The following is an 18,740-nucleotide window of genomic DNA, read 5'->3' as shown; positions in this document are numbered from 1 at the left end:
TCGTCAACTTTGCCGCGTCATCTTCACATCTTTTTCTGACTTTCGTCAAACCGGTCGACCTGTGTGTTGCCACGGTAGGCATTACGCACTGTACCCGTGTGCCCGGGTTCTTATGTCTGGTGACACCTGAAAAGCACGTGTTTTTTCACACACGCTAAGTTCGCATTTTAATTGTTCGCGTTCTTATTCAGTTGTATTACTTTTATTTATTATTGTTGCGTCGTGTGCGAACCGATATAATTGTGATTTGTATATCATATTCTGATATTCAACGTTCGATTGCGTTTTTATCCATTTATCGGCCAAGTACCATTTTCGGTCGTTGTAATATATATACGGTAACCGCTGCGACCGTATTTTCCATATATATTTATTATAATATTATATTGCTACGTCGTCAAGTTAATCCTAATATTTTATTATACCAATGAAGATTTCCAACTCGGATCGACACCGCTACCCGAAATCAGGTTTATTTTTTTTTATATTGTATTATACCCTTTTTTGCCTTAAAGGTAAATTAATTATTTATGTTATAATTTATTGTAAAACTCATATGACTGTAATTATTTAATATTTATATGTTATTATTATTATTTTGGGGCCCCCGTATTATTATATTATATTTGTAACACTTTGCGACAGTGTCATATTTATATATATATATATATATATATATTGAGAATTCGCAACTAATTTATTATCATAATAATTTGTTATTATATATTGGTCACCTTATATCTTGTCCACGCGAGTCGCGGCAAACAACTGCCTATATATCGCAAGATTTGTCGCGGCGACAAATCACGAATGGTAAAAAACTACTTAGTTAGGTAGCCTTACGGTGTCAAAATAAGGTTACCAAACTTATCACTTTTTATGAAAAAAAAATCCATTTTATTTTCATATTACGATAAAAATAGTAAAAGTAACAACGATAAAACGATTTTTATTAAATGAAATACTAATTTCAATTACCGAAAAATTTACATTAAAACTTGTCACACCATTGTAAATTGGAATAATCTCTGTAGAGATGTAGCTGCAGTTGAAATGTTTGATTAACATAAAAAAATGTGTGATCCAGGACAAATTGCTCAAATATACGAGTCACTATTTCCAAGAGTTTTGTAAAATTTGAAATTTAAATGTATATAAAAAATTGTGACTGTGTATTTTTAATTATTTTATATAGATAAAAGAAAACTTATAAAGGATCTTGTATTAAATTTTCAAGAATTTTGACCAATTTTTATTGACATTTATAGAAATAAATTTTAAAAAAATCGAAAATTTCAATTGCCTATAAATAGCTTAAAATCAGTCAAAATATTTAAAAAATTATATCTTTATATATATAATTCTACTGTACGTATGTATGTCACTGAACTTCTAAACGGCTGGACCGATTTGAATGAATTTTTTTGTATGCATTTGGCTGACGCCCTGAATGGTTTAGATTTATAAATCAGTCTGATAAAGTTAATTATTAATGCACCCTAACATTGCTTAAGATCCTCTGTACAAAATGTCAAGTATTTTATTTTATTTTTATTTTTAACGGTTGCTAGGATACTAAAAACATAGATATATTTAAGTGCATATTTGATATAAAAGAAAATTATATATATTTTATACATAGAAAATTATCATATAGGTAAACAATAATCCCTACTTATAATCAATTTAAATAATCCTATTTATTCATATTTTATAATTGTTGTTATCATTAGTGTACTATTATAAATTTTATGTAAAATGTATCCACTATTAAATAAACTAGTAGTTAATAATAATAATATGTAGGTAGTTGGTTTTAAATATTTTGAACTATTTATTTTTGCATATTTTAAGTATTATAGTGTAAATTTAAGATATAGGTAGTTATATTGTAAACTTGTAAGTATAATTTAAGATTTAAGTTATAGGTATAATAGTGTATATTTACTTTTAACTGTTTAGGGTTTTTTTACGAAACAAGTCTTGAATTTTTTTACATCAGTTCTTTTTTGTGTTTTAACAAAATTTGATTACAATTTTGACAACCACTCAACTTTATTTAACCGGTTATTGTTAAAATAATATATATTATAAGTATAAAACCAAATATAATAATAAATAAATAATCACATACAACAGCGCAGAATAGTAAAAGAAATAATACGTAATCACAATGGCATAATTGACAAATACTGCGGCTCCAAAGTTTGGAGTCCAAACGCTTGAGTGTGTTGACTAATAACTAATAAGTAATATTGTATTTTGTGAAAGAGCACGTCGCACGGGATAATAAAATATCCCGTATTGCTCTTATTATTATAAATAAATTATGTCCATTGACATAACCACAATAAATTTGGGGAGTGTTATTAGGTACCTATATTAATAATTCTATATCGCTGATAGTTATAGTCTATATTGTTATAAATACGAGTACATTGGTTGTTTTAATTTAAAACAGCATAATACTAAATTATATTATATAATACTGTTATTAAAATAATTTTAATTATACAATTTTAATAATTTTTATTTCTGACCACAAAATGTTGGCGCCTCCCAAAATACTGGGGCCCGGAGGGTCAGTTGTAACCCCCCCTTAATGCGGCCCTGATAGACAGTGAAGTATTTATAATTTATTATATTTTAAATGTGTCAACATATTACATGTTATTACAAGTTTTAATACCTACAATTAAGAATTTTTGTATCATTTGAAATTAAGTAGCGAATTAATGATAAATTATTCTAGAAATTGAAATCAGTATGTTTTGTTTTCTACTTACAAGTTTGTACCCTAGTGGAATTGTATAATTCTTCCATTAATTTATTATACTTGTAGTTGAATTTGAATTGCTTATTCGTTGAAGTCTATATTGTACAGCTTTCTATTGCTCTTATTGTTATTTGGGAAAAGTGCTATTATCATAATTCATAATTGATTTAATCCAACATATCATTTAATACCACTAATCAGTTTCTGGTACTGGTTTTAGATTTCATCACGCGTACCCTGCTAAAAAGATAGATTTAATTTTAACATTAAAACTTTTAATTTAAAAGTACTCCCTTCAAGCAATTAAGTACTATTAATTTTTTATTTTTGCTAAAAAGAAATACTATATATCTACAGCTACAGTATTCTACACGCAATTCGAATTAAATTATAAATAATAAGACCTCGTTGATACATTAGTATTTTAAATTTAAATTTATTTATTTTTCTTGTTAAAATATTAATGATAAAAAAGTACACCATGAGGAACCGTAGACAAATTAATTTTTACATAAACAATATTTTTTGCGCTAATATATAATATGTCAGTCGGCCGGCCATAATTGGCATACGATAAGCGTAAAATCAGTCGTCAAATCGATGTGCGGTCGAGCCACTATCCTCCTCCTTACAACTCGCAGTCATTTATGTAAAAATTGTATATTATTACATACCTAGGTATAATTAAATAAATGTATAATATTGTCTTTGCTTTTCCTATAATTGTTTGTTTATGTTAAACTGTCTTTTGTTTATAGACATAATATAGTATTATATTAATATATCATCTTTTATTATCTTTGTATTGCTTTCTTCGTCGTTTTTGTACATATTGTTTCATACATTAATCTGATTTTGTTCTCGTCGTTTTTCACGCGAGCTCTTACGTTTTTTTTCCTTAATAAATACCTGGGCGGTCGTCAGTTGAGTTGCTCACCGGATCGGACCTTCACCTGCCTTAATTTTAAGTAGAATTTAAGTCCGTCCCATTATTGTAATTGCTCCTTGTGGCCATTGCACCAGACCGAACCGACAATCACAGGGCACCCCCATCTACATACCTTAACTGTATCTGCCTATTTCTCCGTGTCTAACTTGATTCAGTTCCTTCGTTATCTCCGTCATTTCCCAGTGTTGTCACCGCTATCGTCGTGCGTGAATATGCGGTGCCATCGTTATGGTTGTCTACCCAATAGGTTTAAAGAGCACGCACATTTGGTTGCCTATCGACCACAAATTAAGGCGTTTCTCCCCTATTAATTTTTATTGGTCATTGGGGTGTATTTGGTTTTTCGCCCACTTGTATACCATACAAGTATACAGGTACCGTTGAATAAATGCTTCAAAAATACAGTTAAATTATAAAATTTAATTTTTAACTTATAAAATATAAAAAATAAATAGAATTTGAAAAAATTAAGTTCTAAACCTGAATATTTTAGCTATTGTATATTATTTGAGGAAATCGCAAAAATGTCGAATTTTTCATGTTTCAACCAAAATAGAATATATTTAAAATATATTTATGTAATATTATATGTAGAGTGTATAGGCATTAGGCATATTACTTATATTTTTTTAGTTTTTATATTATTTTCAGTGTTCGTCAATAGTGAATAAACACGATTTCCTAAATAGATAACTTTTTTCTTTCACCTCGGCCAATCTGCAATAATACTTATTATATTCACAAAATAGTAAATATAAAAAAAGACAGGTTTTTATAATATTATTATGTTTAAAACCGGCCATAGTATTACCGGCAGATAGATTACAAGAAAAGATAACCTGTTTGGTAGCCGAGTCACATTTTACATTCTATACATTTATAATTGTAAATAATACGAGATCTACCTATACCAGATAAATTCTGATAACTGAATAAAAAACTATACATACATACATGCATGTATGTTTATAAATAATCAATATTGTAATCGTAAATTATGAAAAATAACTAAAAATAATGTATGTGTAATATATATAGGTACTTACAAGAAAAGTTTAATAATTTTTTTTCTTGAATCAATAAAACGTAAAAAATTGAAGTTGTGTGAATGATGAATACAAAAGTACGAAACAAGAATTGCACTTGTACAGCGACTAGTGGAACATTAAATAAATTCAAAACAAATAAGAATAATTTCTAAAAGTTCCTAGTTCCTAGTTCTATATTTATTAGTTTCTGATTTTTATATATTCACTGACCTACTAAGAAAAACTTATTTTTGTTAATATACATATTTATCATTTATGGAGGTTTGATATATACCGTAGTATATGTATTGCGCGACTGGTTTTCGAGGTTCCCAACTTTTTTTTGACTCATGGCACCCTTAGTCATTTTCTAAAAATCCGGAGACACCCTATGCACTATGGCCTATAGACCAAAAATATATTTCAAATAATTTCGCGGCACCATGGTTGGCAATCTCTGGCGTACATACTATACATAGCCAAAGAAAATAATGCCTATATACGAATAACATACTAACATAATATTTAATAATAATATTTATTTATTTTTTGCAAATATAGGTACATAATACATACAATCTTACTCAAGTAATAGAACACAGACTGTCAGATTAAATGGTGTTCTTAGTGACTCTGTAAATATTACACATGGTGTACTACAAGGAACCGTTTTAGGGCCTATTTTATTTCTTATTTATATAAATGGTCTACTTAATATAAATGATGACTCAAACGTTTCTTGTTATGCTGATGATATCGCCATAGTACTGCATAGTGATAATTATAACGATTTATATAAAAAAAAGCAAATTTACTATTATATTATATTAAAGTATGGTTAGATAATCATATGTTGCTGCTTAATGTATCTAAATCTAAATATATGATTTTTCAAATCAAAGAGCACTTTTTAATACATAACTTTCATCTAAAATTACATCTTTTTGGTTATAACTTTAACTCTCGGGACAATATAGATTGTAAATGTAAAATTTTGGGAAAAGTAGAAGAATATAAGTATCATTAGACTATTTAGACTACAAATTGAAATGGACGTGTCATATAAATAATTTTATCTCCAATTTACGTACATTTTTCTATTTTTTAAAAGATGTTAAAAGTTACTTCAATATAAGGATGAAAAGAATTATTTATATTACTTTGGTGCAATCTATTTTAAGTTATGGAATAATGTTTTGGGGTTGTGCTTATAATACACACCTTGAGAAACTAAAAGTCACAATTAATAGTATTATTACATTTTTACTGAGCAAACCAAAGACCTCTAGTACTAAGCTTATTTTTAATGAATTGGGTGTACAATATGTCTATAAAATATTTTTTACTAGTGTATTACTTCTAGTATATAAACATAGACATTTATTGACAAATGTGAAACATAATTATAATACTAGATATAAATGCAATATAAATATTGTTTTAAGTAGTAATACTACTTTTGGTTCGCAATGTACACTAATGGTAGGATCAAATTTATGTAAAAAATTGAATATTAATTTATTTAACTTCAAAAGTGCTAAGGAATTTAAATTTTTCTTATATAAAATAGACTTAAGTAATATTTGAACAAATGTTTATATTTGTTTAAATTTTTTTTTTTTTTTACTTATTTGTAATTCTGTCACTAATATTTTTTTGTTTTTAACTTGCTATGACATAATAACATGTATATCTAACTTATAAACTAAGCTCTACTCTCTCAATACAAGCTATGCTTATAGGGAGTGTTGCATATTGTTTATTTGTCCTAATTTTTATATGTATTATGTACCTATATTTGCAAAAATAAATAAATATTATAAATATTATGACGGTTAATTTTAGTGTTTATATACCAATATACCTAACTATATTTTACAAGGAATAAAATTGGTTTTAACTACTTACGCCTGTGGTAAAAAGTACAATTTAGTTTTACTTATTAACTTATAGTTAAATTGATTAATTACATAAACACTAAATATTTCCAATAAATAGATCAACTATGTTAGTATGTTATTCGTATTGACTGTTACATTTTTTATACGTTTTAAAAATGGTTATAACTACTTAGAGTACTTGGCTGACTTAGACCCTAAGATAATATTAACTTATATTATAATAATTCTGCAAGAGTCTTAAAGAATTTTGAATAAAGGTTTTAAATTTATTGGTCATCCGTAATATTATGCTGAACAGTAATGTTATCACCACAATTAGAATAATATGTACGTATCTCTTTTAAACTATTTTTTTCAACCATGTGTACGGTGTAAAATAATAAAACTACAGAGCTTTGGTTTTAAAATGTTAATTTCTATCTGAATAAGCTAATATATATTATAAATATATTACAAAGCGTGTATTATAGTTTATTACGTATATAGAGAGGGATATGTCACGATAGATAATTCATAATAATTTAATTTATTTGTTTTTGATATACCTGTTATGTTAATAATCAAATTGAAGAATGCGAGAGCATAGCATCATATGCACGTGTATTATATTATGTATTACTTATAAAATACTATTATATGAACAGTGATATACGAATATAAATATATGTACTGTACAAAATTGTATAAAAGGGAAAACCACCCTAGGTTACTTGCAGTAAGTGAACGGTGTCGAAGAGAGGTCGGGGGGACATGGTTTTCATCTGAAGGTAGTCGTCAAATACACACATCACGCGCCTCGTGCGACGTTGCCAAAATCATCCCGATCCGTCGCGCGTCGGTTCGAGGGTCGCACCGGTATTGATGGACGGACGGGAGAGGTGGTTTAGAAACCCTCGCCGGTGCGGCTCGGCCATAAATAATATAATAACAACATATTCTTTATCGTTTCACTGCCACCCCATCTAACGTCGTTTATGTAGGCATACAGCTGCAGTTGTTCAGATTATTGTGTTCAAAAAAAGTTTGTACCGTCTACATTATTTGAATTCCGTGTGCGACTACGTGCCACATGCACACACGTAGACTCAATTCTACGTTTTTATAAATAAATATGTGCACCGCTATCAAAAAATACCTGATAGATAATCTGTAGGTGGTATGCGTCGATTTCGTGGAATGCATTACATTTTTTCTTGTTATTTATATCTTTGTCGGAATCTCCTTCGAAGCTCTCTACAACGAACTGCCACTCATCTGGAGTGTTAACCCTCGACTCAGTGATGATTTGAGCTCTTAACAAGAACGGTTTTCGTGATTTAAGCCTCGGGTTAATAATCCGTCTTTATGTATTGGCAACTCCTGGTGTTTGTCAATTTTGTCCTTTTCTTTTAGCACGCTGTTTTGTCTCCTAATGTGGGAGGGTTCTACAAGTATGTTGGCCAGGTAGGGTATAGCCAATGTTTGTTTGTACTCAAGACTGCGCCTGATATTGTGCGCAATATATCATATAAAAAAGTGGTATTAAAATATTATTTAAAATAATGTGAAATTTTGCTACGATATCATACTATTGTATATCACTGTATATGCTATGTTTAAATACATGCTATACCTATATATATTTGATTATTTAAATCTATAATATTATAAAATATAAGTATTATTTATATTTAACTTACATTAAAAAGATAATAGGTAACTACTTTATTTGAGTAAAGCTTATGTCGAGTGTGTCTATTATAATAATAATTATTAATGAATTAAATATTTGGTAATTGATTAAATAATTATATATATATATATATTAATAATAATTCCCCATCAATTTTATATTAGGATTGATTCATTTTTGATTTAATCAGTATTTTTATAATATAAATAATAATAATATTTTAGTCCAACTGTCCCATCGTGGATAGATGAGTTCGATTCGGTCTCGCGAACGTTTTATTCCCCTTCACTAACAAATACAACACCCATACATAATACACTCGCGCGTGCTGTATACTTTTCTGTGCCGGTCCCCTGCAATGACGAATATAAGGTACTATGGCAACGCATTCTCCCCTATTTTATTATATAGGGTGATTCTTTAAAGACTTCCCACGTCATCGAAATCCAATTTGCCGAATCCCAATTCCCCGACTTATTAAAAAATAAAAGTAAGTACAAATTTGTCATGTATAAATGGTTATTAATACATTGTCAGTAGATATATTATATAAAAATAAAAGTAGGTTATGATATATTATTATGTACAGAGCTAAGGCACGTATTCTTCGAACAGCTTTTTTTACTTTATCATTGTATGTATAGTCGTGCACTAATCCAACTTCTTGTACTTGACGCCATATAGATTGCCCAAAATGAAAGAGGCGTCATTTTATTTCTGTGTTATATCCAAATATATCTCTATTTGCAACAATCATTCCTATTTCAAAATCAATTTGAAATGTTTTTGGTTCAAAAGCCAAATTATTTCTCAAGACAGCTTCTTTAATTATATTGAACATTCTCTTATAAGTATTATTGCTTTTATTCGGTAAAAGAATGGGTGTTGACCAGTTGCCCTCAATGGCTGTTATCGGGATTTTAAAAATAAACCAGTTGCCGTCGACCAAATGTACCAGTTGCCTCCATCTGAATGTACTAGTTGCCCTCACATTTTAATATATACACGATTACAATATATAGCCCGTAAAAAGGAGCAGCAATAACGATGACACTGTTGATTCAATCGTCATCCCTCATCCTAACATATATTGCCGACTCAACCTCAAGTTATGTACTGGCATATACAAGCGAGGTGGTGCTGCAAAGTGGACAATGAATGAACATTTATATAATAATGCAGAAAAATTAGTAAAATTGATAAAAATTAGAATTGAATAAAATAGAAAAATTACCTAGTATTATAGTTCACAAAAAGTTTAAGGAACAGATTGATGCGTAGTGGGATAAATCACCGTATCGAGCGTTGTACTCAAATATTTTAATTCTTCTCTCACCAGGATGAGCCACCATACAGAAAAAATACAGGAGAGGTACGCGCCAGTGGCTGCGATATTGTAGCAGTCACTCCAGTGGTACATTCCGTGAAGGTACGTCGGCTTTATTATCCACACTCGTTTCAAATTTTCAATAGACATCGTTCCTCTTTCAGCCACGCTCAAGTCTTTGATTCTATTAGAATTGGTAATATTCATTATTATTAATAAGCATGTTTTAGTAAAATTTGTAATTATTCACCCGAATTTGCTTGATTTTGTTAGGACCGCTATCGTCTCCAGGGAACGTTTTTGCGTCACTGCGTCAGCACTATTGGCATATTATCTACGATATTCTCCACACTCGCTTTCAATATTAACATCATACCTCTTTTGGTCACGCTCAAGTCTTTGATTCCATAGGAATTGGTAATTTTAATTATTATTAAATACTTACTTGTACTTACTTACCTATAATGTTTAGGTATATTATTATTATTTAAGTTAATCATTAATGCTAGGTACCTATATAATATATTGTAAAATAAAAACAATACTCATCTATAAATAATTATCAAAATATCTAATACAACCTTAATTTATTCATGTACTATGGATGGAGCCACAGCGTATTATTTTGTTGCTGATATTAGCGACGAGTCTCCGAATTAGGTGATCGATGTGCGCATGCGATATAACTCCTCGCATAATTATCTGTAGATAAATATGCGATAAGTTGCGTTACGCATGCGTATATTGAACACCTAATTCAGTGACTCGTCGCTTTTCTCGCATTTTTTGTATTGATATAAGAATACAACCAATAGCTTTATCTATTTATATATTATGAGTTTTTATAGCTGATAAGATTCATAAAATATATCCGTCATATTTAAGATTTAACCTAAGATCAATTTTGGGATATTATAAAATGTGTACCTGATAATTAATAATACTTATAAGTTATAATTTATACTTGTTACTTTTTTATCGTCTAAAATCATAATATGTATCAGATATATTTCTACGAAATTGGTTATAATAGTATTTAAAAAATAGTTTCATATAATGTAGGATAATTAAGGATGGGTAAGTTAACGACACTTTTTGGGTAACTCGGTAAGTTGGACATTTTTTGAAACTTTTTATTATACGCTAATAAACGTTAATAACGCTGGCATATTTTATTTTTTACCAATCCAAAACTAAATTATAGACTATACTACTATACTGTTTATACTTTATACAGTATTTGTATATAGCCATATTGCTATTGGAAGAGGTATCAACATTTTTACTAGTTGAACTTAATGTTACATTGCTTATTTGTAATTAGTCACTAAAATATACAAAGTATGTCACTTCTTTAATATCATTTCTTTTCTGCCCATTGATGTTTAAATGTGGGGATTAAACAATCTACCAATTAATATAATTGAAATTTGGTGTATCTTTGGAATTCAATAAAATTGATTAACTATAAAAATATAATTAAAAATAGCAATTTATAAAATAATAATTAATGATACACTTAAAGTACATTTTTTTTCAAATTAGATCACAAATTTTAAAGTCTTGGATAGACTTAAATATTTCATATTTATAATTTAAATTATTTTTTATTTAAACCTTTCTTTAATGCATCAACAAGCAGAGTAAAATAAGATAAATTATTAACGGACAAGAATCCTAATGACATATGTTTATCTTCCTACTCTTGAAAAAAATGTTTAGTTTCGTTCAATTGTTTTGAAATATCTAATAATATTATTTGTAACAATTTATTAGATACATTGATTTTATATAATAAATCATACCAAATGAGTAATGAAAATAAAACCTTAAGGTTTTTAATTTCAAAGCTACACCGTTAGCTTTAGCACGGCTAATGACTAATAATATGCGTTGCATTTGTTGTATATATTGTACATTTTTACATGATATGTACCAGTGTACAATAGTATAATGTTAAAAATAAATATTAAAATATTATAAATTTTAGTTTTTAGGTATATAGGTATTTAAAAAAATTATGTCAAAACATGCTGTGTCGTTAAAAAGTATTCTTAATACCGCTGTTGACTTGTGCCTACATTGTCTACATCGACTACACCTTAAGCCAGTCCTACAAACATAAATATATGTGTAATATAAAACAACACTATTACTGTAATTAAGAAAATATGTTAATAAATTTCAACGGACTCAAATGGCATATTTTTAATTGTTATGATATATTTAATATTAACCTATATGTTGTGTAAGTACTTTGTTTAAAATGTAAAAAGTCTAGAGAAATAACAATTAACATCTTGTCTTTAACAATAATAATTGTATACTTTTGTATATTAAATTCATTAAGCACCTTATCAATACATTCAGTAATGTTGTCATTTGAATCATGCGTCTGCATGCAAGTACTTTAGAATTGCGGTCCAGTGTGGTAGACTCAATCCAATACACAGTAAAACCATTACACGATCTATGATTAATAAATAAATAAAAACAATACAATTAAAATCATTAAATTTTAATATCATACTACAATAATATAATTCAATTCATAATTAAACATACCTATGGAATATACTCCAATAGACTGTAGTTATACAAAAATAATTAATATTTTCAAAATTATCTTTCATTTGTTTTATCATTTGGGATTACATATTATGCATTAAGGTCTTACTCGAAACTAGAACTTATTTTGATATTATTTGACAATACTTAACAAAAGCTGGATGTGTAATTAGAATTAAGAATATGGTGAATGGAGATATAGTACTAAGTTTGAGCTTTAAATTAGCATTGTCAAATTCAGCTTGACTTAAATTTTTTGAATAAACTTCTTCAATTTTACAAAGTTTCAACTGTTTTTTTGATTATTGAACTGGCACATCCTTATTTTTTTTGGTACATATATTCATTAAGCTGAAATATATTATTTGTTATATATTAGTAATAATTAAATATATACTTAATTAATTTAATCTATCAGATTTTTATAAATGTCCTTTACTCCTTTTAGCATATTTTATTTGAGTTTTAATTTTAACTCTAAATTGATTTAAATTTTTTTATTCTTACCTTATTTCTAGAAAGATATTTAAATGTTGTGAAGTGCAAATTCTAAGTTAAAAGCTAAATTGCATTTGTTATAACAATACTTAAATAAAAAGGAAAAAATATTAATATTTTTTATACCTAAGTATACAAATTGCAATACCTTATTGTTATTAACTCAAATACATTTGTTTAATTTAAGTACACACAAATAATTATTTAATAATTAAGCATTTTTATAATTTATGATAACTTAATAGACATTATTGTACAATTTAATAACTTGTTGTTTACTGAGAAAAGCCACTATTTTTTTTAAATAAACATTTTTAATTTTTAATGTATAGTTTTACCTATCTCCAAAAAAAATATTTTCAATTCCCCTTCAGGCCCTTCAATATCCAAAAACTTTTGATGCAGCTAATTGGAACAGTTTTGCTTGATTAGTGATATTTTATTTTATTTAGGTAAAATCAAATGGTAGTAAAATTAGATTTACTAAGATCTATAGGCTATTTCAGTACTTATCATCTTCAATATATCATCCATTAATACAAAAATAACTAGTATATTAAATTTTTACATTAGTTTATACTATATAGCCACATTGAACCAATTTCTTAATGATATATAGGTACATACTGGTTCTTTGAATACATTTTTTCAAACACTTTACTTTTAAATAATCTAAAAATAATCATGTAACCATAAATAAGTTCCAAAAATAAAAATTTCATCATATTTAAAGTTATATGAAATCAATATTGAAACAGTTATAGGTACAATATATCAATATAATTTAATTTTTCTTAATTCAATTTTAAATGAACGCAGTCATGTTTTTCTATTTTTTGTGATACTGATTTGTATTACATAGTAGCTACTCAGAAATTAGTTACAAAATTGTAAATAAATAAGATGTGTCTAATATTATTGAATTATGCCAAGAGCGGATCCAGGGGGGGGGGGCCCTGGGGGCAAGTGCCATACCCGTTGGAAAAAAAAAATACATATTAACAAACATAAATTTGTATCATATTGTTTTTTGTGGGGGACTATATCTATATTATATAATTTTTCTTATTAAGTGCCCCGACCGTAAATATATGCTGGATCCGCCCTTGAATTATGCATGTATAATATGTTAGAATAACTTAAAAAAAGTAATGGAAAATATCATAATTATCTCAAAATCAACCGATTAAAATAAATTCAAATTTAGATTTTGTTCGTATGTAGATATAAAAAAACACATTTTTAGCTTACTTTGTAACTATATTTTTACTAAAAAGAATATGAAAATACTGGTGAATCTGCTTCCTGATTAAACCTTTCAAATATAAATGCAGTAGTATGTTTAGAGACGCATAGTTATAAAAATACAAAAATATCAGATTATTTATATACATTTGAATTTATTGCTAAAAAAATTAATATAGACATAATTATATATTAAGTATTAAGATTTAAGCACTAAGACAACTATTGACTTATATACAGCATTGGTGTGTGGTCAGGGAAAGCAAGGTAAAACGCCACTGCCTGTCAAAAGAGGAATGAACAAAAATTTATTTAATATTTAATATAGTATACTTTAATGTCGGTATTTGATAATACTTTTTACACTTGAACAATTTATATACAAAATACAAAAATATCATTTTTATTACTCTGTAGATTATTATTTATTATAATTATATTAAGTTTAATTTTATCTTTATTTTAAATAAAGATGTTATTTTTGTTTGTATTATTAACATTTACTTTTAACCTAGATTTTGTGGAGTTTCACATTTCCTTTAATTCAAATTTTGAATAACCAAAGAATATTTCACTTATTTACAGTCTACAAGAGAAGATCTACAACCATTCAATTCAGAATTTAATCGTGAGATGGATTCTTCAAATTTAAATGATAAACCCACGAAGTTTAGTTTTACGAAGGACGGTATATTTACGTTCAAACGCTATGAAACTAATGGAGCTTCAGAACAGTAATTTCTTTAAACTTATATATTGCACATAGTAAAAATAATTCACATTATTATGCAGGGTTGCACTTAAAAAAATATTATTTAAAAAATTTACTATAAATTAATGAACCATTTCATTACCATGACTAAATAATAATTAAGGAACACTTGATTTATTAAATGTTTAGTGACTGTTTATGTAATCCGAAATTGTTTCAGTTAAGAGAATGTTTTTTATATAGAAACACTCATAGCTTTTTATCATTTGCTCTGTAATAAAAAAAAATGGGTTATTGAACTTTTTAAGCTTGTTATTTTTTGTAATATATTTTAAATGTTATACAAATTTTTTTTTTCTAAATAGTATGTTAAAAATTTATCTTTTTATTAATCAATGTATATTATATATATATATATATATATATATATTTAATCAGTCCAATAACATATAAACTTTAAGGTTTTTATAACCTTGCCTAAAATGTATCATAGAAATTATACAATTGTTTTATCAAGTCTATGTTTAAGATATTAATTTATGACACATTTCTAAAGAATTCATTATGTGTTCTAATCTAATTCGCCATGAACAATGTTAAATACTTGTGTATCAATCAAAAATAAATTTAAGTCCAGACCAACTCAGATGATAAATAAATTATTCAATTTAATTCAAACTTTACACATAGTTTAAATATTTATAATTTGGTAGGTTTTGAACTAAATATTCAGTCCACGCATAAATAAACTTATAATAATTATGTACCATATTATATTAATTATATGTCATGTTTCTCTTGACATAATTAGATTTGATTAATTTGAAACTTGAACGGATATTGAGTGTTTCCTAATACATTAAATTTATTACCACAAAATGTATGTCTATAATTTAATTATTAATACATTATCTTTAATTTTATTACACAGGGGTTTATTATCATTTCGACTTGGAAATATTCTTATCGAATTTAAATCACCCGAGTTGGCAGATACAATTCGAAAGATCTTGAGTTCGGCTATGGAAAAGGTTAGTGTTATAATATTTATACATTATACAATTGTACAATGTACATTCATTATTTATTTATGCTAAAGAATATATTTTTAGTAGGAATTTAAATTATGTTATATGTTTTTAGGTACCTAGTTTTTATTTGAAAACATATTACTTTAAAGCTCTTGTCATTCTTGATTTTTTTCTAATAATAATAATCTCTGAAGACTCTTGGTTACCGAAATTTTTGAAATCCATAAAAAGTAAATGTTTTAAAAGAAAAAATACATTATGTTAAATTTTACTATAATGTTTTAACAATTGACAAATTAGTCAAATAAAATATTACTGTTAACATTTAAAATATAGGTGGGCAAGTATCTAGTGGACCCAAGGCCTTAACTGGGGGGAGGGTCAGGGGTCCGGACCCCCCGGACATTTTTAAAAGTAGAAATATTTTAGTGGTGAATATAGTTTATTGACTATACATTTTCAATGTTGGACCCCCCAAATTTTTTTCAGTTACGGCCTTGGGACCATTTTAATGGATGTGTTCAATTCAAATTCATTGTTATATTATTTTATATGAATTTTTAGTAAATGAACAACTTATAAGGAAACTTATATTTAATTTTCAAGCATCTTTATCCAAAATAATGATTTCAGCATCTAAAAAAAAGATCGAAAATCCTAAATATCTATAAAAGTTCAAAAAGAAAATATTCAAAAACTTATTTCATGTTCGAAATTTTAACACAAGTATTATGTGAAAATTTCAAGTCTTTTCAGTTGTTTGTTTTTGAATTATACTTTTGTCAAATACTGGTTTTGCGTTAAAATTCCAGTTGTTCCTGATTTTTTTTTTTAAATAAGCATCTACTATTATAAGGTGTTTGTTACGAGAGGTTTCACTGTATTTAAATTAATAATAGTTAGATAAACTTGCTTAATTTATTCACTTTAATTTGATCATAATAAAACTGTATCAATTATTATTTTAATATACTTTATAAACATGTATTATGCAGGAAATACAGGCAAATATCATATTTTTAAAATCGTCCAAACTTCTATTGTGTCAATGATTACCTACTGAATATTAATGTTTATTTTATCTTTTTTCAGGAGTTTTTTTTATATTTAAGTTGTAAATTAATTATTTTTATTTTTTCTTGTAGACTCTATCTAAAGAAGAATTCGAAATTCTGAAACATAATTCAAATATTTTGAAATTCCCTGGCCATAATATGTAATATATATATATACATATTTTACTCATTAAAATATTACCATTTATTTTTAATCAATTATTATTTAATTCTAGAACAAATGATGCTGTTTCAATTATTCCTGAAACAAACCCAGCTAGTCACGATAATACGTAAGTTACAATATTTGTAATTAAAAATATGTGTTTTGTTAATTTAAAGTTAAATTATTTCAACAGTAACCAACTCCCTATGTTATCAGAAAATATGGCAGTATCAACTAATTCTGAACAAAAGGTTAATCTAATGGTAAGTTTATTTTTTAATAATTTTATTAAATGATTAATAATAAATAATTAATTGTGTTATAGAAAAATTTGAGTCAATCACTTTCAGATTTTGAGGAAGTTAAAGTTGTTGACGTATGTATTAATTGCAGAAATGAATGTGTATTATTAGATCAAAAATCTTGTGCAAAGTGTCGCTTATGTAAATTTTCAACTATTAAATTAACAAGGACTGATACACCTAGTAAGTTAATTTGGATTTAAAGATTTCAAATAAATAATAAATTTATTTTTATTAGGTACCTCCTCGAGTTCCTTAAATTCTATTTCAAAAGAAGAATCAGATATAGTTATTATATCATCTGAAGAAGATGAAAAATCACCTCTAATTGTTAAAAGTGAGATAAAAAAAATCTTAAAGCAATATAAAAAACGCAGACTTTATTAATTATTCTATGGTTTAAGTCAGGGTGGTCTAACCTTTTGTAGTTGCCGGGCCAATTTACACTATCATAAAAACACCGGGGGGCCACCAGAAGAAAAAAATTATATTATTACCTCTTTATATTTTATTTTATATAATGCACAAATTATTTATTATTATTATTAAATTAATATTAATTATTAATGTGATGATTGGCATTGTTTTTCAGTAACCAATTTATTAATTTCAATTGAACACTCGTCACCCTGTAATGGCTAATTTGATACACGATTCTAAAGACTAATTGTGTATACGATTTCTTGATTTAGACATTATTATAAGCCGTATAACAATAAAATGTAAAATGTATAGTATAAATTCGTAATAAGATTGTATAAATTGTATACGATCATATTGCGATTTTGTTATAATATTATTGTGATTTAAAATTTAAATTTAAAATTGCTGGGGGGCCAAAAAAAATGGCTTCGAGATCCGCGGGTTGGACCACCCTGGTTTAAATGATCAATAATATTTAAATTACTATACAAAATTTCAGCACCCCCTAAAAAACCTTAAATTTTTATCAAATCCCTATATACAGGGTGATTCTTTTATCAAACATCACTCATTATTCAAAAAGTATTAACTTTTTTCAATTTTTTTTTCACTCTTATATTTAATAGTGAAAACACTATCGACTTTTAATTTTCAAATGGCAACTTATATTTAAAATGTCATAAAATAGTAGGGCTTTTTTTTATGAATTTTAACGTTCAAATTATTATTTTTCGTTAATTCGTCAGCGAGATATAGCTTTTCAAAGTTGGGCGGTTTTCGGTTTTTGTAATACAGTAAATTCCCGTTACAACGAATACCAATACAACGAAAAATCCCGTTATAACGAAAGCCATAGAAGTCCCCTGTCGAAAGGCAGGACTTATTAAGAGCTTTTTCGAATTTTCGTTACAACGATATTTCCGTTAGGTATAACGAAAAAAAAATTCGGTCCCATGGAGTTCGTTGTAACGGGATTTTACTGTACTTCTTATTTCTGAAGACCAGTAGCCACATGAGAAATAAATAATAATAATAGCAGGCTATAGACACTGTCTGATTTTGGCTAAATCGGGTGTCTCTGGCCTTG

At 26.9% G+C, this 18,740-nt stretch overlaps 1 protein-coding gene across 1 annotated transcript in view; it reads left to right on the top strand.

Moving 5' to 3' along the window:
* Nucleotides 1-68: 68 nt before the first annotated feature.
* Nucleotides 69-18,740, top strand: part of LOC132924747 (uncharacterized) — a 33,553-nt gene continuing 14,881 nt past the window's right edge. Inside the window, exons 1-10 of the mRNA XM_060989195.1 lie at nucleotides 69-470; nucleotides 9,666-9,849; nucleotides 9,927-10,070; nucleotides 14,550-14,698; nucleotides 15,608-15,707; nucleotides 16,853-16,923; nucleotides 16,999-17,055; nucleotides 17,122-17,191; nucleotides 17,254-17,413; nucleotides 17,469-17,567. Coding sequence (XP_060845178.1) covers nucleotides 14,598-14,698; nucleotides 15,608-15,707; nucleotides 16,853-16,923; nucleotides 16,999-17,055; nucleotides 17,122-17,191; nucleotides 17,254-17,413; nucleotides 17,469-17,567 — 658 coding nt within the window. The 5' untranslated portion in view covers nucleotides 69-470; nucleotides 9,666-9,849; nucleotides 9,927-10,070; nucleotides 14,550-14,597. The remainder of the gene's footprint in view (nucleotides 471-9,665; nucleotides 9,850-9,926; nucleotides 10,071-14,549; nucleotides 14,699-15,607; nucleotides 15,708-16,852; nucleotides 16,924-16,998; nucleotides 17,056-17,121; nucleotides 17,192-17,253; nucleotides 17,414-17,468; nucleotides 17,568-18,740) is intronic.

Source organism: Rhopalosiphum padi, chromosome 3 (genome assembly GCF_020882245.1).
Source record: "Rhopalosiphum padi isolate XX-2018 chromosome 3, ASM2088224v1, whole genome shotgun sequence".
Lineage (NCBI taxonomy): Eukaryota > Metazoa > Arthropoda > Insecta > Hemiptera > Aphididae > Rhopalosiphum > Rhopalosiphum padi.
The sequence above is the reverse complement of the archived record's forward strand: the minus strand, read 5'-3'. Positions and strand labels throughout refer to the sequence as shown.